The sequence below is a fragment of the Dermacentor variabilis genome, chromosome 7 (genome assembly GCF_050947875.1).
Source record: "Dermacentor variabilis isolate Ectoservices chromosome 7, ASM5094787v1, whole genome shotgun sequence".
NCBI classification, from domain to species: domain Eukaryota; kingdom Metazoa; phylum Arthropoda; class Arachnida; order Ixodida; family Ixodidae; genus Dermacentor; species Dermacentor variabilis.
In genome coordinates this window covers 86901532-86923925 of record NC_134574.1, presented here as the reverse complement: position 1 = coordinate 86923925, position 22394 = coordinate 86901532, and the positions used below count along the sequence as shown (strand labels likewise).

General features: G+C 48.5%; 2 protein-coding genes across 2 annotated transcripts; both read left to right on the top strand.

Moving 5' to 3' along the window:
• The first annotated feature begins 233 nt into the window (after positions 1–233).
• Positions 234–1881, top strand: LOC142588729 (uncharacterized). The gene is made up of 2 exons (XM_075700545.1): positions 234–494; positions 1555–1881. Exons 1-2 carry the CDS (start codon positions 249–251, stop codon positions 1879–1881), a joined length of 573 nt encoding a protein of 190 aa, XP_075556660.1. The 5' UTR covers positions 234–248.
• Positions 1882–8693: 6812 nt separating this feature from the next.
• LOC142586913 (uncharacterized) lies at positions 8694–17195 on the top strand. Its single transcript, XM_075697798.1, has 4 exons — positions 8694–8968; positions 11410–11503; positions 12816–12854; positions 15519–17195. The coding sequence occupies exons 1-4, from the start codon at positions 8741–8743 to the stop codon at positions 15872–15874; spliced, it is 717 nt and encodes a 238-aa protein (XP_075553913.1). The 5' UTR covers positions 8694–8740; the 3' UTR covers positions 15875–17195.
• The last annotated feature ends 5199 nt before the right edge of the window (positions 17196–22394 follow it).

Genomic DNA, 22394 nt, shown 5'->3' with positions numbered 1-22394 from the left:
ATTGTAGTTCTGTAGAGAGCAGAGTCGGCAACCGGCACATCTGCAGAGGCAGTACAGAAATTTGTGTTCGTGTGTCGAGCCACACCCGGGTGATGACGTATATAGTTTCTGTGAAACGGAAGTGCGTTTGCGGTAGCTGTCGAGAAAAGTCGCTTCTGCGATAAAAATCGCCAAGAGTCTCTTCGTTTGAGTGGACCGACCACACCACGCCGCCCCCCTTTACGCAGGTCCACGCTACCGCCGCCATCATGAAAACGACTGCAGGACTCCGCGCTTCGGGCGCCGCCGGGCCAACTTCCGGTGAAGCCGAAGCCGAAGGCGCGAGCGCCACTAGCGGATCAGGGAGCGGCAAGAGCGGGACGACCGAGGGCGCCACGAGCCCTCGTGGCGGCAAGCCGCCCAGCGACAAGGTCATCAAGTCGGCCCTGCGCGTCCTCAAACTGCGCCTGGACAGGGTGGGCCGGAAGCTCTCCGAGCTGGACTTCGACAACCGCGTGAGTGGCACGCGACAGAGGCACGACCGGACGCGAGGGAAGGCCACCATTTACGCACTGCGTGTTGATCAGGGTGCTTTGTGTAAACGAAGTCGGTGAAGGCAAGAAAGGCGAGGCGTGTTGCGTGAAGGTGCTTGATCGTCGCTCACCTCTGATCGTCCTTCATTGCCAGGCGCCCCGCGTCCTCCTGTTTCTATGGCCCGAATGCCCCTGGTTTCCCTCCCACAAGCGCTCACATAAAGAGTCAGTGACAGAGACGTGGCGTTCCTGCTGCACGTTAGCGAAGGGAAGTGGGCTACGGAGCATACCCTACCATTGTTACGCGATATAATTACATTACCTGGGCACGTATACATACCACAGTATATAATGTTCCTGTCCCACCGACAGTCTCAAAACTGAGTGGAATAAATTTGCGTTGAACATCTTTTGTTTTCCGTTTAATTTGACACTTACTAATGCGACCCAACACGGGTACGTGATACATCCTATAATATACAAATAGAATAGGTTCTGTCGAATCAAATCTAGAATTGATCCAGCATGCAGCCCATACGACCATGCGGGCGGCTTGAATGTAGCCTCACTTCTGGAACACCACCAAAGGGAAAAACCAGAGTCACTATAAGCGGACAATATTCACTACGATTTATGCGCTCAGTTCAATATGCATTGACTCAAGCACGATCAAAGGCCCTCGTGTGAAGACAGTGTGAGAGTGTGGCTTAACTATATAGACACATTAGTACAGCACCTTGATGAGCCCAAGGTTGTCTGTGCATGCGCCGCCGCGAAATGCGCCCTGTGGCGCGTGGCGCGGACGTCCCTTATAGTTAATTCATCTAATGTTGATCACGTGGTCCTACAGGAGGGCCACATTTCACAGCCCTGCAAGCCGCACTGCGGGTACTTCCTTTTGGTGCATCGGAACTGCTGCGGCTTGCTTGTGGTGCCACGCGTTTATCGATCTCACTGAGTTGGCCGCTTCTGAGCACCAAAACCGGGCGATAAAGATATGCTGGTTATACAAACCAGCTGTTTTGCTTCGTTTCGAGCGCAGGCGCTGATGGGCCGAGTACAGTTCTTCCGCTCGGAGAACTGCAAGCTGCACCAGGCGCTGGAGAAGGAGCGCACCAAGGCGCGAAACAGTCCGGACAGAACCTCGGGAGGACCCGCCGGAACCAGCTATGGCGGCGCATGCGCACAGGGAGGCACGACGTCCGGCTCGCCCACCAACGCCTCGTCTTCGGCCGCGGCCCTCCTCGATGGCGAACGAGGATCTCCGGCCGGCGCCAACGTTACCGCCATCAGTTCGACAGGCATCGAGCAGGCGAGTATAGAACTTCCGCCCAGATCCGACGTGTACCGTCTCGTGTTGAAATCTTGAGCGCCAAGGACGTTCTTGACTCGTCCAGACAATTTTATTGCGAAAGCACTTTTACAAGGACACTCTAGGAAAAATTCTGCCGTCGCCTTGGTATTCCTTGTAAAGTACAAGCGTGATAGGATCCTACTGAGCGTGGGAGGGTGAGCCGAGAAGGAGGGTGGCCTGGTGCGCGTCACCTTCCCGCTCGCACGGTTTCGTGCGCGAAAGGCGAGGATGGGGGAGGGGAAGAGGCAGGGAAGTGTCCGTCTACAAGTTTAACGCGGCCGCGCGTGCCCTAGCTTGGAGGTAGTCTGCGGCGGGTGCGAAGGTTGCGCGAGCCGAGGTGGCTCGCGGCTTTGTGTGCGCTGTGGCCTCGCGCGCCTAGTGTTGGATGTTGCGTAATCTCAAGTTTCGGAGATGCGTTGAAGCTAGATGCAGCATGAGGCGTTCGCTCACTGCTGCTGCCACTATTCATCACGCCAGCGTTCCGGCAGCGACTAACCGCCGTCATCCACTGAGATCTGCTCAGGTATGTGCGCGGGCGACACAACGCTTATCAGTTAAGTTGGTAAATGAATAGTTAATGTGATTTATAGGGCCGGTAAATCCATCAACCTTACTTCGTATAGCTGTCTAATAAGTTGCTATCGCAATCAATGCGTCGCCTTTCGGGCTAAACTGCACCTTTTTTCGAAGCCTACAAGCACGGCTCGTACATGCAATGTTTCGTTCTTGAGAAGGCTGGATCGTCCCCCATTATATACATTTTCACGGCACAGAAATGAAGGAACTGTTGTTGTAATGCTTTGTCTTTAGTGTGTTAGCATGCTCTTGGTGCATCCCGCACTTTTCGGGGGTTATCTATGTTCGCATGTAAACGTTTTCCCGCCTACCTTGGTCACTGGGTAGTCAGTGGTCAAATGGTTAGTGCACCGGGCTGTTGTGCTGGGGCAACAGGGTTCGAAGCCAACCGTTTGGACAACTTGGGTCACTGACTATGTGGCAGTGTGTTTAACGAACCTCTTTCACGCCGACGTGGGTGACTAGTATAGACGCAGGGCTGGGTAGGTGCCGCTGTTCCAAGAAACTTTTTCAGTTCGGCTTGGAACACTGCGTATGTGCCACTCAGTTTGTGCTGGTCTCCAATGAACCTCTTCGGTGGCAAATTGGGTCACTGGGTATCTGCAAGTAGGCGTGTGTCGCTCTTCAATTGACGTTTTGGTGCCGACTAGGCTAGCTAGGTATGTGACACTGGGAATAGGCCGCTCTGCAATAACAAAAAGGATCCCTTAAATTTCTCCGATGCTTAGCGGAATCGAGCCCATGTCATAAGCGTTCCTCAAGGACAGAAACGTCACGCTTTAGCAGGCTGTGCCACAAATGCATTGCATATGTGCCGCTTTTCAGTGAACCCACTTCACGCGAACGCTTCAGAGAGCGGCGCGATGACTTCACTGGGTTATGTGCCCCTCTTCAACGAACCGCTCGACAATTTGGGTCACTTAGTATGTGTCATTGAGTGTGCAGCAAGCTAGGGAACCATTTTCAGCGTTCACAGGTACGGGCGCGCCACGCTTCTAGTCTCGGAGGCCAAGTGCGGGCTTCTCGGCAGTGCCACTACATGGCTCAGGTTGCCCAGACGAAAACAGGAAAGAGGAGCCCAGTTGCCTCATGACGCGTTTCTCAGCATTCGCACGCACTGGGGCGCCATGCATTTCGGCGGCCACGTGCAGGCTTCGCGGCAGCAACGCTAGGTAGCGCCGAGTGTTCTGAGGGACGCGCGAAGGAGGTGCCGCGCTGCAGCAGGCGCCTTAACTACTTTCAACTGTGGTGGTACATCGCGTCGCTATATTGATTCAATGTTAGCGCATTACCATCGACAGTCATCGTGAGATGGGTTCTGCCGCAATTTTTTTTAGCTTCAACCGTCAGGGTTGACCTACTGTCCTATGTAGTAGAATTGGTAGAAGGAAAATGTGCACAAACAATCGACAATGATCGCAAACGTAAACGAATAGTCGGAACGAACAGTCCGAACGAATGATCGAACTAATGAACGAGCGAGGGACAGTCTTTCGCTCCCCTTCCCTTCCTTCCCGCCCATCCTCGCAACTTGGTTACTCGAGATCACGCACCCTTTCCCTCGGCGCCTTTGTATTGCGAGGCCGACCACTGACCATAAGCCACCGCCCACTACAGACCACCGCCAACCACGAGAACGGGCGTATCTGAACATAAGCTTTGTATAAAAGCGCAGGCTTCCATGAGTTTTCTCGCGTCTCGACTCACATCTCTTCCTCAAGCGCGTTTTGCCGCCACCGCCAAGTGGGGAGCATGGTACCGGCTATGGGGCGTTTCGTGGAATAAAAAGGTGACTTTCTGGCAAGCCGTGTGATGACTTCGGCGGCGACACTGCAAGAGCGGTATTGTGAAGCCAAAGTTTAATGAATAATTACTGCGGATAAGTTTACATTAATAATGCGAAAGCATTATATGGCTGCTGACATGGCCGGTCGAGTCACGTGACTCTGCCAGTGGCGCCACCGGACGTCGCCGCGCTTCTTCTAACGTAGCCACTCGAGTCACGTGGTCGCTATGTTTTCACATTCATCCACGTAGGGATAAATAAATGTCCCTTGAATTTTTTTCGAGTTACCTGTGTGCCTATTTTATTGCTGCTTCATATTACTTACACTGTTTTATTGCTGCTTCATATTACTTAGACTATTTTATTGCTACTTCATATTACTTAGACTAAGACTTGCGTACAATTACTGTTTTATTGCGAGTTTTCATGCATTACTGCATAGCCTTTTAGCGCGACAGCGTTAAGGCTTCCGTTCAGCGGAAAGGGCGGCGGTGTCCGCGGCGTGTCGAGAAACCCACGTCACATTCACGTGATGGCTCACAGTCATCTCAATTTATAAAGTAATCTGTTACGTTTCTACAGCCGTGGTTGGCTGCCGACAGTTTACTAACTAAAGGAATCAGGTACATGGTAGTTCAGGCGTAGGAGTCAGCACTGGCGAAGCGTTCGTTCCGTGATGCGCGTTCGTGCCAAAATCGGCCGTGTCTTCGCACGCGCAATTCATCGTTGTCGTCTCCTGGTGACATATCAATTCTTCCTCTCTTAGACCAAGTCTCCACAGCGGTCTGGATGGCGCCTAACCTCTGGTGGCCGCAGTTGCCGTGTCGTTGCTGCTCGTGAGGCCGAGGTCGATGGTTGTGAGGAAGTGTTGTCTTTCGTACCGAGTGAGTCCGGTACCAGAGGAACAGCAGAACTTGTTTCTTTTGGCATTGCATCCGATAATTGGTCTGCTGTGCTCCAATCCGTCGACGCTTGGGTTGCTTGCCTAGTCTGACTCGTTTTTTTTTATGTGGTTGAGGTGACGCCGAACCTCTCCGAGGACGCTTTGTATACAAGCCAGGAACGTGGTCCGACGCGGCGCAGTATTTCACCTGCAATCCAGTCTGGCTTTTTTTTTTTAAACTGACGGATAAGCACTTTCTCCTCTACTGAGAAGCGACGTGATTGCTTCAGTGTCTCCTGGCGCTCATGGATCTGTTTCCATCTCCGGCTTGAGTAAGTCGAGGGGACACAAAATTCTCATCTGAACATCGCTCTCGCAGGTGGCATTCCTGTAACTGCGTGAACTGTCGTGTGTTGCTGATACAGGAACCTCGCAAGTCGACACTGTATGGACCACGTTGCATCCATCAGGAGCGCTCTCTTCAGTTCTGCCGCATAGCGTTCTGCCTGGTCGTTTGTCGCAGGATGATACGCTGATGATGTGATGACCTGTATGCCATTTGGCGCGTAGAACTGTTTTATCTCGCCAAAAATAAAGGCTCTTCGCTGTCGGAGACGACTTTTCGGGGAATGCCGAATGTAGCAGAGAGACATCGGAGTACATCAATGACAATTGCGGATGTTGGTTGAGTAACGTGACGGACTTCCACCCACCTTGTGTACGCAGCCACAACCACTAGTAGGTGTGCCCGTGTAGTGACCCCGCGAAATCAACGTGCACTGTGTTCCATGGTGTCTGGGGATGATCACAGGTGGAAATAGGAACTTTAGGTGGACTCTTCTGCGTTGACTGGCATTCGCGGTATTGGCGTACCGTTTCTTCGATAACCTTGTCGATTCCGCCCCGCCGTACGTAGCTTCTTGCGCACTTCCTCACGGCTACCATTTCTCTGTGACCAGCATGTAGAAGTTCCAGAACGTGAGACCGCGCTGAGCTTGGTATAATCACCCGTGACCTAATGGTGAGGCAGTCACGATGAGCTGCCAGTGCAGTCGCTCTTTGTCGGTAAGGAGTAAATTCATCTCCAGTGACACTGTACCATCCTGCACTGATTTGTATAGTCTTTGCAGGATCTTCTCTTGTGTCAGACGTGCCATCTCTGTGGCTGTAAACAGCAGTCTCATCAGTGCTTCAAACAATGGCACGTCGTCTGGTGGCCATGGCTCGTGGGTGCGTTCTGGTTATGGCAATCGACTCAACGCGTCTGCGTTTTGATGGCTTTTGCCGTGCATGTAGACAATGTTGTAGTCATGCGCAGATAACTTGATGGGACCATCTGGTCATTCGTGGTCAAAGGACTTGAGCCGTTGGTTTCTCCGGACCCAGTATGCCGAGCAGCGGCTGATGGTCACTGACGAAAGTTACCTTTCTTCCCGCAATATATTTCTGGAACTTATGAGCTGCAAACACTACAACAAGGCCTTCTCTGTCGAACTGTGTATAGTTTCGTTCCTCCGGCCCAAGAGTTCTAGATGCAGATGCGACTGGTGCTTCTCTATGCTGGTCATCACGATGCGACAGAACAGCTCCTATGCCGTATGGTGAAGCGTCGCATGAGACAAGAAGCTCCTTCCGTTCGTCGTAGTGTGCCAGTACGGTCTGACTAAGAAGCAATCTTTGAAGTTTGTCAAACTCTTCTTGATGCTGAGCTTCCCATCTCCACGTGGCGTTCTGCTGAAGGAGCTGGTAGAGACAGCTGGCAGTTGTTGCCCTGCTCTTCAAGAATCTGTCGTAGAAAGTCAGCATTCCGTGAAATGACTGCAGCGCTTGCTTGCAGTCCGGTGCTGGAGCCTCAGTAATGGCTCGAACTTTCTGTTCGTTGGTGTGAACTCCTGTTTCGTTAATTCGGTGTCCTAGAAAAGAAACTTGTCTCACTGCAAACGGCACTTGTCTTTTCCGACGCACAGATTGTACTTGTGCAGCCTCTTGTGGTCTTCTTCCAATTTGACGGCGTGCTCCACGGCGTCCTTTTCACTGATGATCACGTCATCTAAGTCTGCACAAACGCCTGTGATGCCAGACAAAATAGTCTCCATGAGCCGTTGAAAAATGGCTGGTGTTGCAGAGATTCCAAAAGGCAACCATTTGACCTTGTAGAGCCCTTTCAGCGTGTTGAGAGTCAACATATCTGCTGTCTGTGGTGTCACATGAAGCTGCTGGTAAACTTGCGCTAAATACAGGGTGTTGAAGACCTTGCCGCCCCACAAGTGGCTGAGGACCTCATCTATTGTAGGAAGTGGGTAACCTGCCTTCTTCGGTACCTGATTCACTGTACAACGGTAGTCACTGCATATTCGTAACGAACTGTTCTTCTTTCGAACGAGTACGAGAGGCGTTGCCCAATCCGAATGCCGCGGAGGCTCTATTATGCCTTGATCTTGCAGTCGATCCAGTTCAGCCTCCACAGCCGACTACAGCGCGAAGGGAACCGGACGTGCATTTAGAAACTTGGGCGTTGTTCCTTCCACAAGTTTCATTTGTAACGCAAGGCATACGTGTCCTACGTGTCCTACGCAAGGCCTACGTGTCCAAGGCATACTTCCAGAAGCTTGGAAACAAGTTCGTTTCTGGTACGTAATTGATGCCTGTTATCTGTAAACCCAGATGAGGAAAGCAATTTCGTCCGAGGAGGTTACACCCTGCTCCCTTGATAACGACAAGCAGTAATGTAAACGTCTTGTCCCTGCACGTTACTGCTACCGTTGCACAATTGAGAACTCGAAGGGGCTGACCTGACCATGTGTTTTGGAGGATGTTCGTCTGAATACGTGGTGGGTCATGTGTCTACGTGGTTTCGAACGTGGCCTCACCGGCGAGAGTGCAGGCTGCACCTGAGTCGACCTCAAAATTCAAGGACTTGCCATGTATGCGTAGCTTAATCATGACCTTCTGTGTGCTGGTCGCGTCCCCTAAGTAACTGAGTTCGTAAAGCGCCACGCCTGGTGCTGCGGCTGTTGTCGAAATTCCTTGTCGTGGATTTTCGATTACACCGCTCTAATTACACCGCTGTCCAACAGATGGCACACGAGATCATGTAAGCTTCGTTCCTCATTTCCTATCGTCAGCGCCCAGCGTGCTGCTGTCAGTTCTGCAGTGGATAATGTGCCCGGTTGAATCGGCCCACGCAAGAGGTCGCGTTTCTACCAGAAAGCTCGCCTTCGTGCATAGATTTTGCCGCCAGCGTTTCCCGGTGAACATTACGGTTACGTATAAGCTGCAATTGCCGGGAAGCGTGAGAAGCAGTCAGGGATCTTTGAATGCTATCGCGAAGCTTAAGCGTCCTCCGACTTTTTGTGATATATATGCGGCTTCTTTTCCTGTTCCACTAGTGTGAGTGAAAATTTTAACGAATAGGTAATATCACGGCCGCTCTTAGTGCGGTTAACTGATTTGTTGTATACACAAAGTCTTTGTAACCTCCTCGTAGATCTCCCAGGCTCCTTCAAGCTGCCTCGATCTCTAGGTTTTTAGCCCAAGGGTCGATCCAGTACATTTTCTGGTTTTCTGGTTCCCAGGAACCGTGGCCCCTGTGCCCTTCCACGCCCGGCCGTTCGAGCCTGCTAGCCGACATGATGACGCCGTCCACGTCTTCGGCCTCGCTGGACGCCATTCTTAGTCACCGACGCCAGCTGAGGAGGCTGCCGCAAGAGCCTCAGGAGCAGCACGCCGTCATCGCTCTGGCATCGACCGCGGCGACGCCGATTTCGCCGCCGCGGCTGGCTCTGCCTCCACCGATCCCGTCCACGCTTCCTGTCTTCACGTTCGGCCAGACACAGCGCTCGAACACGTCGTTCCAGGTACGACCGAGTGGAGCGTCGTCAGGCATACATTCATGACGCGGCCATTTCGGCTAGTCGTACTATTCTCTGTGAAATGAAGCGCGGCTAGAACAGGGCGAGGGGGTATACACTGAGATACCTAGCCTCGGGAACACAAGTCATCACTTTTTGTCGAAGCTAAAAACCTACAAAATGTGAGGAGCAGATGAAGAAGTGAACAGCATACTTAAAAAAACTCAGTCTTCTTTGACTTCATCATTCCGTTATAAGTTACAACTATTTGATTGGGGAAAGACAGTCGTGAGCCCCCGACAACTCCATACCTTTCTAGACACGTACGTCACCTTAAGAGGAACCTTTAGCTCGGGTGCTCCTATCTAAATACATGTAAAAGGAGAATTCGTTTTTCTCGGCAACCACTGCACCAAATTTGACGAGGTTTGTTTCATTTAAAAGAAAGGCTTAAAATCTAGTGACTGTTGGTTTCGAATTTTCGAGTTAGGTCGTGAATATTTTATTAAAAATTGGCAAAAATCAAAATTTTCAGAAAACGAAACTATCAAGTTTACACCTCTGTAACTCGACAACAAAAATGATAATACAATTCTGTGAATTCTATACAATAGTACATCTAAAGCGGACAAAATTGATATGTTACACATGAATATAAAAAAAATTTAATCATCGAGAAATACAACTTTTGCAAAACCGTTGTAACCAACGTAACAAATTCACATAAGATGTAATATGACATATTGAATTTGTCCGCTTTGAATGCTCTAATGGATGCCGTTTACAGAACGGCGATATGGGTTCTTTATGCAGAGCTATGAATTTGTAAACTTCGTGCTTCTATTTTTTTCAAACGGTCAAATATTTGAAAATCGTTTTAAGAAAATTCAAGCGCAAAATCGAAATTCCGCTTCCAACAGTCACTAGAATTTAACTTTCTCTTTCAAATGCGACAAATGTCATCGAAATCGGTCCAGGGGTTATCTCATAAAAACGTTTTTGCGTTTTACATGTATTTGAATAGGCCGCGTCGGAGTTGGGCCCGAGCTAAAGCTTCCTCTTAAGAATCCTACGTTATCGTTGTCTTGCCAACCAAAGAAGCGGTGCGTGCCGCCATCGTCGTGTTCGTACCGTCGTTATCGCATCAAGGCTACTTACAACTGCTCTGTGACTGTGTGTGCAAAGCTAGCCTCGTAGAAAATAGCGCGTTGATATTACGCCAGAGTTGCTTCAAGAGTGACACGTTCGCGGGACATATCTAAGTGAAAGGCTAACATGCGCCTGCGTGTCTGGTTTATAGTTCTAGTTCTGTCGCATTGCCGTTTCTTCAGTGATAACAGACGTATTCACACTTTAGCGCTGAAAATTGACACCGACAGCAAAAGCGATAAGGCACGCCTCCGTGAAGTTCACCAGATCGTTATTTGCTCCTGCATCGGGGCATTTGAACAACCGCAGCTCGCGGAGCCATTTTGGGCAACTTTTTCCTGCAACTGGCAGAAGTACTGCGTAGGACAATGCCACTTGTGTTGTCGGTTCTCGCGGAAATGTCAGGTTACAGAGAGTTACAGCCTGATGTTGAAGCATACCTGTTACTATACATCAGGGCGATATATGAGCAGGTACCCTGCAAAATATGTGCTGGTTAGGACACGCTGTGACGCTGTGTCAACTAAAAGGTGCATAACTCCTACTTGTGTTAACACATGCGGCACCATGGTGTCTTCCTCATGCGCTCATGCGAAGATGCCGGCAGCTATGTGACCTTCCTACAGCCATTTGCTATTTCTTTACGCTTCATTAGTATGAAGGGCTGTGTGTTATATACTGTAACGTGTCCAACACATTACAGTAGCCTACAGCGCTTCATGAGATGTCGTCATCAGTGTAGTAACGTTGCTCCTGTATGCGTTACACTGTAAGATTATTTACACCCTTATTCACTTTTAAGGATGTGCATTATTCTACAGTGTGCATCGTCTTGCCTCTGCGTATCCGGCCGCCATAATGGTGGGGAAAGAAATGTTAAATGGCAATGCCAGCTCGTTGTGTGAAGCACCGGGATTTGAATTAAAGGCATTTTTTGAGTTAAGGCAGGTAAAGAAGTCCTTGCTCATCAGCCGGAGTTGGAAGTTTGTTGCAGGACGAACCGCTCTGCATGGCTATCTGATTAGCGAATGTTCACTAATTAACGTTATAAAGAATCACATCAAGGGACGCACTAAAATACGACAATGTTGACGCATTATGTTCGACACATGCCCGCTTAGATCGCGCCACTTTCGTAATGCCAGTTCCCAAGGTTGCGGCATTCCACGTAAACTTTTCGCGCAAGGCCTTCCTAGTAGGTTACCGCGGTACACAGAGAACACTGCAGCTGCTGGATAGTGCATCAGCTAGTCTTCGCTTGGCATTGCGCGCTCAAGTGCTCGCCGTTGTCTTTGCAGGATGTTTCCGAGGACCCGATTTTCCTGTTCACGGATCTCTTCGAGGACACTTCCGATGAGTCGGTCAACAACAACTTGCGCATCTCGAGACAGGGTATACACGAGCCAGTGTCGCAGTTTCCGTACACCGAATGAGCGTGCGTGTGCTTCGAACATGAGAGTGAGAGAAGCTCACGCCCTCACCTCACTCGCGCAACCTTTGGATCCTTTTGTGCAGCGTTAGAAGACGCCAGCCAACAAACCGCTGAGCTTCGGTAACGCGTTGACTGCGCTCCAAGCATTTCACGATGTATACACAGCAGCTGCGAAACAGCGCATCATCCCGTGTAGTCGCGAGTGAAATAATGTTCGTAATTAAAATGCAAACAGCAAGAAAGTGATGCCAACAGTAACGTCTCGGAGAGGCTAGATCGAGTGGAACCGTCTTCAGCACATAGCTATGGTGACTGGCGAAATGCGCGTAGAATAAATGAAGCAAGCGGCGAACATGCGCGAACAGACTTTTCAGCCATGTGTGCCTTTCCTGTGGTGTTGGGAACTTCCCGCCTTGAGCATGGTTAGCCGGTTATTTCGAGCTGATTACCTTCTTGTTACTCTTGTAGTAGCAGAGGTGCCGATGAAACAGTTCTGGCGAGTCTTTTCACGCCTCGGAACAAAGCTAAAGGGGACATACGAATTTCCATAAGCACGCTTTTCCACAGAGCTAACTTACTCTAACCAGGATGGGAACGTCGCCTGAGACACTTTTTATTTTGCAAAGTTTGGATGGTACGAGGAAGGCAAGGCAGCAAGAATGGTGTCGGCAGCTCACATGTTGACACCTTAATTACCATTCAAACCTGAGGTCCACCATCGGGGTTAGGTTAAAATAGGTGTGTGGGAAAGCCTGCTTGCGGAATTTCACTTATCTCATTGTTGGATTAAAAAAAAAAAAAAAAGGTTCCTCCTCGCAATACTTTTGCCAAGCGTCTCACTTGTTTAATATTCCACCACTTGTTTAATATTCCATTACAAAAATAAAGAAAGACTAATAGAGTTTAGGCAAAAGTTGGCACGTCAGAAACACATGGAATTTCACCGCGCTTATATTATTTCACGGCGCACTTTCTAGCTTTGTAAACGCATTAAGCGTTTCTTAAGTAGAATCAACTAACAAGGTACAATAGGAAAATTAACTGACTACAGTGTACATAAACATGTAATGTAAGCCACAGTTCGCTCTACATTATTTCTTTTGAACTCGTCTACATATTCAGCTGGTACCGCATGTGTAAATGCAAAACAGCACGGGGAATCTCTTGGGATGACGTATAACAAAGAGCAACATTTCTTCGCCAAATGGGACGAAGGGACGGAGGTGAAACGAGGCTCATTTCAAGACCTCACGCCAGTTCGTTTTCGTGCAGGTCCAGGCCTCGTCTCAAGTAGCGTCACAGTCCAAAATGGTACGCAGTTTATTTCATATATACTTTCTAATATCATCGCGCACGATAAATGTGAACTAACGACAATGCGAGAGACGGGAAATCTGGTCACTGGTTTGAACGCATTTATGACGCAAAACCATCGCGAGCAGACATAAAATGCAAGTGACGAACAACGCAACGTAGCTACTGCCACTTAACCGCTAGTTCACTGGCTGTGCGCGGCTGCTGCTCACCATGCATTCTGGTAGAGTTACTGTACATGCTACCAAAGGCATGCTACCTTTGGTATCATATACAGTAACTCTACATTCTGGCTTTACACAAGGCCACCTATGGATGGAGGCGTGAAGCAGACTGTCCGCGCCATATGGTTTCAGTAGCGCGAACTTTCATTCCTTCGTGCTTTCAACATTTCCTGTGGCGTTGACAAACGACTACCCTGAGTCAAAAGGGATCAGGACCACTCACTCACTCGCTCGCTCGCTCGCTCGCTCGCTCACTCACTCACTCACTCACTCACTCACTCACTCACTCACTCACTCACTCACTCACTCACTCACTCACTCACTCACTCACTCACTCACTCACTCACTCACTCACTCACTCACTCACTCACTCACTCACTCACTCACTCACTCACTCACTCACTCACTCACTCACTCACTCACTCACACACTCACTCACACACTCATTCACACACTCATTCACACACTCATTCACTCACTCACTCACTCACTCACTAATCGCTGCAAAGCATGTGTTGGCCTGAGTAGTTTTAAGTGACGCCCTGCAGCTCCGTGCATGCGTGTGCTCTGTACGTGTTGCCTGCTTGACGCGGTTGATCGAGTTGCTGTGCTCCAGTTTTTTAATCCCACATGAGTCGGCAAGGTTTTGCTGCATGTGCGGAGAACTTTCTGTGACAGCGAACGGAAAGCTAGGGAGGCAAAGCGCACATAAGTATAACAGAGCGCTCTGAGACATTTGGACATTTTCATCCGCATAAGTTTATGATGGGGAAGAGAAGACATGCACACGTTATATACAACGGCAAAATAAAACAAGATGTGCCTGCCGAGTGTTAAATTTGACTTACTTTCCCGCTTTTCTTTTCCGAGTTTAGGCAAATGTGTAACTGTCGCACGTGCGCGGACGCAAGCTATGCTGATTCAGCATCTGTTCGAAGAAACGAAAAGCTGTCAAACGCTGCCGGTCTACTTGGCGCATAAGACATAAGCAGGAGCTCCTCCTCTGCAGCTTTGCTTTCATTACCACAGAAAGTTGTCAGCGAGCATTGATTGTCGGAAGCATTCTAGCACAGTATGTATGTATGTATGTATGTATGTATGTATGTATGTATGTATGTATGTATGTATGTATGTATGTATGTATGTATGTATGTATGTATGTATGTATGTATGTATGTATGTATGTATGTATGTATGTATGTATGTATGTATGTATGTATGTATGTATGTATGTATGTATGTATGTATGTATGTATGTATGTATGTATGTATGTATGTATGTATGTATGTATGTATGTTTGTTCTGGTTACGTTGATTTTATCGTATAAATACGGAATCCTGCAACAGAGGGGCTCACGCTATTCCGACTAGTAGCGTGTGCCCTTATCACTACTCATTATGCAATCCTCTGCCGCGTACTATTGCATTTTTGTAGTCCTGGTACCCGTTTTGCCCCTTAAAGGCCCTTTGACTGCTTATTGTGCATCGCATATTCTTTAATAGCTTTCTTGTTGCACTTTGAGCTATATAACGTCACAAACTGATGTGCGTTCTCTTTATGACGTGTAATTATTTAACGTAACGGCTGTAATTTTCCTTACCTTCTACCTTCGCGATATCCTCCTGTTCTCTTGTGCATAAATTTCGATATACCGGGTGTTTCCTCGAAGACTCCCAAAAGTTTCTGACGGGCGTTCAGCAGCGGTAAAGTACTTGTCCCCCCCCCCCCCCCCCCCCCCACATTGTTCATGCTGCCAGTAATAAGAAATTCAGTGCGAATCAGTGACTTATTTGTGAAATTCAATATGTAAAATTTAATTAGTAACGTTAAGAAGACACGTTCTGATTTCGACACAGGATACAACCATTACTGATCGCGTATTCACAGACTTAAGAAAGCCGAGGTTTGCACTGGTAAAGAGACATGAGGTCTTAAAATGCTTTACGAATGCTTAATGCTTGCCTCAGAAGAACTTCAGTTTGGCCTAGTTGCTGTCTGGCCTAGTTGGTGTCACCCTTGTCGTTCTTGTGTTCTTTTCCGCTGTCCCCGTCTTTATTACTGGTCAACATATTAGTGCTTGCCACTTCGTAATTTCGCGAAAAATAAAACTCGGATTACGAAAATTACACCGGCGAATATTCGAAAAACTAATGCTCTTGTCATGGCTCATGCAGCAAATATCAATGCCAGAACTCGACGTTCAATTCCGCAACTACAGTGTGTGCCATCAATTTAGTACTTATAAAGCAAATATGAATGTCATCTCATTAATAAGTTCATTACTGATTATATAAGTTCATTACTGATTGAAAACGTGTTATCGTAAAATTGGATACTTTGTGTTGGATACTTTGTACGTTCCACATCACGTACCCTACGCCCGCCAACTGATTTGTGGTCCAATTCTCCCACTTTTTCCGTCTTCAATTCCCCAGCTGCCTCAACCGACACGGTTCCTTCGATGAGCATCGCGGCCAAGCCCTTCTCGTCGAACACCACGGTCGCGTCGGACGTCGCCTCGACGTCGAGAGACCAGCAGCTGGACCAACCGGAAAAGCAGGATCGACACGACCGGCAAGACCAACACGACCTGCGGGAACAGCACGACCGGAAGGAACAGCCCGACCAGCGGGAACCGAATGACCAGCAACCACTGCAGCACCAGCAGGTCTCCTCGACGACCTCTGACCCTAATTCGGAAAGCAAGGGGACCAGGAGTCGCAGTCCCCTGCCCGACGAGCCCGATTTGTACGAGCCGAAGTACAGCATGTCCTCCTCGTCCCTGGACTGATCCGGCGAGAGAGAGAGCGGCCCTCCTGCTCGACGCCCACCGGATATTGCGCGTTCTGCAGCATCGAAATGAGCTGTCGCAACACTTCATTAAGTACACGCGGCCGTGACGTCACATGCACGCCACTCACGCCGTCTCAAACGTTTAGCCAAAGTCCACTCACGCCACGCCGGCGCTTGACATGTTTGAGTGAGCGTAGCGTGAACTTCGTCTGCGTTCTTCAGGTGTCGCGCGTGAAACGCGATGTTGCGCGCTTTGATCCTCTGCAGCATACGGCAGAAGTCGTTCCGTTTCGCACTGCTCACATGACTGGCAAAACGTCTGGCAAAACACAGCGTTGCACACATTGTTAAGAAACGTCTTCTGTCAAATGTTCGCACTTCAAGACCAGTTGGTCACTGCAGGCGACAATATGCCCAAGCGATGGTCACGTCCAGAAGCTTTAGTCCTAGCGTAGAACATTCTGCGCTGGATGTATGAGAAGAATATCGGGTTCGATGACTTCAAAATATCGCCTGAACTGTACTTCTTGTCTTTTACGCGACTGACTGTATAGCGCAGTGCGCATGACACGTTGGTTGTATAACGCACATTTCAGTGTTACATCGCACACGTGGAATCTTGGCTACTAAATTACGAGCTTCCCTAGTGCAGTCGTTGCTTTGTTTTTACTTAAAAGCGCGCAAATCAGGCGTGTGTTTGCAATCGGGGTTACCGCCCGGCCGACCGCACGATAACCTGGAGAAGAAGGGGCGAACTTGTCACACGGGCACAAGCTTTTTAAAGAAAGTGTACTGCACCAAGGAACCATTATCTTAGACGAGCATGTATCTGAAACCAGGACGTGCGCTATCACACGGACGCATCACAGGAAATTTGTGTGTGAAAGAAGATTTAAGTAAAAGGATTTAACGTTTATTTCTTGAAACTTCAAATGCATAATTTTGTTTACAGCGGGCACACAACAGAGGAAACTTCTATAAATTCAGACGTGCAGCTTTTTTAAAGGCTGAAATATTGACACGTGTACTTCTTTACCTTTCTCTGGTGACCGCTTCTCACCGTCTGTTATCCCTCAGTGCGGGATGCGCCCGGATGTAACGGAAGTTTCTCGAATGTTATCATTGCTTCTTTCTGCTGTCTGTTTTCACCGAAGAGTGCGTAGCCTAACTGCATGTGTGTGTGTAAAACTTTCTGGAAGACACGCGGGCTCCACCGATTAATCTGGAACCTTCGACGGCATTTCGACGATCGACGATCATGTGCGCCGCTATTGCTGTGCTTTGAGTATAACTTGTTTTTTGGGGCACAAGTTCGCCCAATAAAAAGCCAATTTAGTCATTCACAGTTTTAGAGCTGTATTATTCACCGTCACTACAACGTGACAATATTCGTTATGCATTGTGACGCTCATAGCCTCTCTGTTATTGCTCTCTAGCACGTACTGGAAGCTATGAACGCTTCACATCGTGCAGAAAAAAAAAAAAAATAAGAACACTGCCGTAAGCGGAATTTTAGCGACTACTCGGTCGCCTCATATTCATGGCGAAAGATGTATTGGGCTCAGCCTCCAAGTCGTTTAAGTGTCCGCCTAGCTGTGCCCGTCGCTGCAGTATGGACGTGCTCTGCGAGAAATTTAAGCTTATAAATAAAACCGGCAGTGTCCCGTGAACATTTCCAGGGCCGTATTATTGTCGTTGTAGTCTTCTGAAGCAAGTATAGTAGCAGCTTCTAAACACCTACCATATTTGGGGGGAGATAAACGTTCTGAACGAGTCCGAGACGTCGGTGTGCCCCCGGTAGTGGAGCTGAGGCCATCGGCATCTGCTGTTCCATGTAAAGGGAGGCTCGACCACCTGTCAAGCAGAATTTATTTCGTTTTTGGTTCCAACTTCCCTTCTTTTTTTAAATTCAGAAATAAATAAATAAATTGTCCGAATAGGTCTTTCTGGTGCGGGCCAGGAGAGGCAACGAGCCTCTCCTGACCTCTCCAGCCACTTCTAGTTTTTTTTTTTTTTTTACGAGTTAACTCCTCCGTTACCGCGCCTATAGACATCAGTCAATTTGGTCGGCAGCTTTTCTACCCGCTGGTAAACATTTCCCTTGGAGTCCTTCTCCTAAGGAACATCATGCACGTTAACTATTCATCATTTTGGAAGATTGGGGAGTCTGGGAAAAAAAACTTAGACCGTGGGTGTCCTCAAATCCGGTGTCTTCAGTGTTCCTACCATTTCTTCAATAAAAGGACGCGAGATTTACGCTTTCGTCCAATCAGCAACCTAATTTTTTAAATTACGTCAGCAGCGAAGGCACACAAGCTCATCTCGGTTTGTTTAATTTTTCTGATCCGACATCCGATAGACTGTTTTTTAACGATACCTCCAACAATATGGTATAGATGCTCATGAGTGCGTGCTATGTTGATAATTGTGTTCGAACAATATCAAGCGCAACCTTATTTTCCTCACCACGGGTTGTTTTTCTATCCATTAGCGCTTCAACAGCGAATGTACAAATTATTACGCGTGGGGCTCTCACGCGCACAACAGCACACAGCCGATTTTTAGACCGACTTTCCGACCGAAGCCTGACTCGAACGAATAAGAGCACTTGTAGAGGTGATGCTCGAAATGTGAGAGATTGGAGTCCTGTGTGAGTCCAATCTCTCACGTTTCGAGCACCGCCTGCAGAAGTTCTCTTATTCGTTACTTTACAACATTGCGCAACACTCCACAATACTGTAGAGGAACTGAACAAAGCATGCGGAGGCTTCAGGGCCCGTTGAACGCACACTGGACCACCTTGCTTGGACAGAAAAACTGGTCGAATGCAGTAATCAAATGTGACGTTGCTCCTCCATATGATTTCCTGACCTGACAGCCATTGCTTGGCGAGCCTAAAGAATGCAGTAAAAAACAAACCAGGTGCCTGATGCAATGAGTGAAAACAAATGCTCCTTGTAGAATAGGAACTTACCAATTTTCACATTTGCTAAGCTACTCCTTTCCCGCATAGTATTGGTATCAATCACTGTGGCCATTATTCACGTCAACAAATCATATTAACTTTTTGCCTGATCTGGCTTGCAAAAGTTGGGAACTAGGAGCCAGGTGTGCAATTTGTATCTTTCAGATTTTTTTTTACTCTCAGTACTTATACTAAAAATAGCAAATTATTCCTTTCATTCGTGTTCCATGAAGTGCTCCTTGGAAGTTTCAGATAACAATCCTAAAATTTATCTCAGCAATCATTACTGCTGTACGTCCATTCCAAACACCAGTAATCAGGCTCTAATTTCATGTATCGTAGTATACGTTGCGACTATGTATTGAGATAAAATGTTAAAACAAAAATAAACACCGAAAGTGAGCACATTTCTTTCGGTAACGAAAGAATTAATACTTGTGGAGAAAATAGGGCTCCGGGGCATTCCCAGTAAGGTATGCATGTGTGTTTGTTGTGTTTGTAAAATCGGTCGGCTCTCAAGGCGATATCTTTCTTTAGCTGCTTCGACAACTTTGGAGGGTATGTATGTGTAACTGTCGCACGGGAAATCTGGCTGATCTGGCTGAAATCTGGCACGGGAAATCTGGCTGCTGGCTGATGTCTTGCCGAGCAGACAACTGAGCATGCGCCCAAATAAGCGTCAACAACCTCCCATTAGTCAAGAGGATGCATATATGTTAAGAGAACAGGAACCTCTGCGAGGCGTCGCGCTCCTTTAGCTCATGTACCTTTCTTGAACTGTACTCCGGGAAAAAAGATTAAATTATGGACAACTTGCCGCTCGCTACTGTCTGGCTTAGTAGACAAACTGGTTCGCTGGGTATATGTGGTAATGCGTACGTGTCCAGTAGACCGACTTCGGCACTGCATATGGGACATTGGCACGTGCCCATCCTTGGCCAATTCCCGGGAATGCATGCGCCAAGGTAACGCAAGGCGTTTGTAGCCTCATATACGGGGTCATGTCCTTGAGCTGAATTATTCCAAGAGTCAGACATCACTAGCACGAGAGATCGAAACACGTATTCAACAAAGTGGCAAAAGCTCACTAATTATGTTCCAAATGAATTGCTTTACGACACATGTTGCAATCTACAAATTGCAGCCGGAGAGCTTGCAAGACGTATCCACTAGAAGTTAATCTCCAGGATGACACCCGCTTCCAGATGTTATTTCCGAAAGTGTGTTCCTTTCCAAAAAGTATCAAACTCAGAGGAAACTAAAATAAACGCCCTTATACGCACAGCTTATAAGGCGGCGCTTGGTCTACCGATTTTCACTAGCACGACCCTATTTAATGCAATGGGTATTAGCAACACATTTGAAGAACTCGTGGCTGCAACACTGATCGCACAACGAGAAAGGCTCAATTCCACGGCGCAAGGTCGAACACTTCTCCGTCGATTAGGGTATCCACTCAGACCGGCACATTGTAACGACCAAACAGAACTCCTCCCATCGTACATACGAGCTCAGATCTCTGTGTCCCCAATCCCTAAAAACATGAGCGAGAAATACCACAGACAACGGCGCCTTGCACGGGCCAGGACACTCGAACGCAGGTTCGGTAGAAATCCGGAGGTTTATTACACGGACGCGTGCAAACAGAATAGCAAAACTTTCACTGTGGTAGCCACAAACGCACAAACTACTATTTCCGCAACAGTCAGAACAGGGTCGGTGGCCACAGCAGAGGCTACTGCGGTGGCTCTGGCTATACGTGACGCTGAAAATAGAGCACGTTCTGCGTTAATACTAACCGACTAGCAGTCGGCATGTCGCCTTCTCATGGCAGGCACCCTGCCCAAACTCACCTTCAAAATCCTAGGTAGAAATCTCACGGAACACCACGCTATTACGTGGTGTCCGGCGCACGCCGGAGTGAGCGGTAACGAGAGGGCGGACCGCCTCGCTCGAGAATATAGCATCCGAGCGACGGAACGCACTCTCGTAGAATCTCCGATCACAGCAAAAGATATCTTGGAGGCACAGAGACGAGGAAGGCAACGGTATAGCTTTCCAGACACATCCTTGGACTCAGCGCAAATGCGGGACTGGCGCCGAGTACAAACCCGTACATACCCACACCTACTCCTACTACACCACATACACACCACCCGGTATCCCAACACTTGCCCTTGGTGCGGAGGGCGGCCATCTCTTGACCATATCACATGGTCGTGCCAGAGTCGGCCACAAGAAATCCAATCACCCCTTATGGGGCAAAACTCCAACAGTAGGCAGTGGGAGGTGTGGCTAGCCAGCACGGTGCGGGAGGACCAATTGGCCCTTCTCGACCAAGCCCGGCGTGCCGCGATCGCCAGTGGGGCCCTGGACTGAGGGACCCACCCACTGGACCTGAATGTGATTTTTTTATTTTTTAATAAAAGTTTTATACTACTACTGGGACGAAATTTACCTTTCATTTACTTTTGCGCTTCAGCGCATGAAAGAGCGTTCTGTGAAAAAAAAAATAGAAGAATCAGAGTACACCTAAGCACTTCTTGCGAGTTGCGAATATGAGTTGTGTGTGTCAAGGACATTTTAAACTTTTCCGGAATTAAAAAAAATCGCCTGTGGCAGACACCATAATCTAATCCTTGGGCAGGATTATATAGAGAGGCAGACATTGCTTGCACGAGAAATAGAAACACATGTACAACTAACTTAAAGAATAACTCATAAATTCCCTTATTACTTACCGCACATATTGCAATTTACGAAATGTAGCCGATGAGTTTGCAAGGCGGATCCACTTAGAATGAATTTCCAGAATGACACCAGTTTGGAGATATGCGCCATCAAAGTCGCCGTCAGAACGCATTGTTGTTCCACTTACTTTTGATGCGAAAGCGTAAAATAACCTATTGAGCTAAAAAGACGTCTGTCGTCTGTAGCGCCGAAGCAACACGTAAACTCGCACTGCCGTCGGCTGCGACGCCACGTCACGAATTGCGCGTCGACGGAGCAGACCAGACGAAAAGGGGCACCTGCCACTGCGTTAGCACGAGGGGAGAGGGCGTCGCCGCAACGCCACGTCACCCTCGCTCTCGCTCTGGGCTTGAGCGCTGTTCAAACGAAGCAGAACCGACGCCTCCTAGATAGCAGGCCTGTGCACTCTGTTTTATGGCGCCACGCTACTTGGACCGAAATTTCCACTGTCAAGCCCAGCGAGACGAAAGCGGTGAGGTCGAAATCACCGCGGCTTAGCCGGGGCCATCCCCATTAGATTATGTGGTAGTCGGGCAAGGTAGCATGACGTCATGGATCGAAGTGCACATGCCTTGTGGTATCTAGGAGGCGTTGGTAGAGCGTGCGAAAGGGAAGCGCTGTGCGCTATAGCGCGCCAGGTATTGCGTGATCGGAGAGGACATCGCCGCATCGGTGTCACGTGGTGTTGGCACCGCAGTCTCCCGCTGCTTGCTGGTTCGGGCAGCACGTGCCGTTGTATATGCAGCGCAAAACTCGATGGACCACTCAACGCCGTTCAATTGGACATTAATGCTTTCGCATT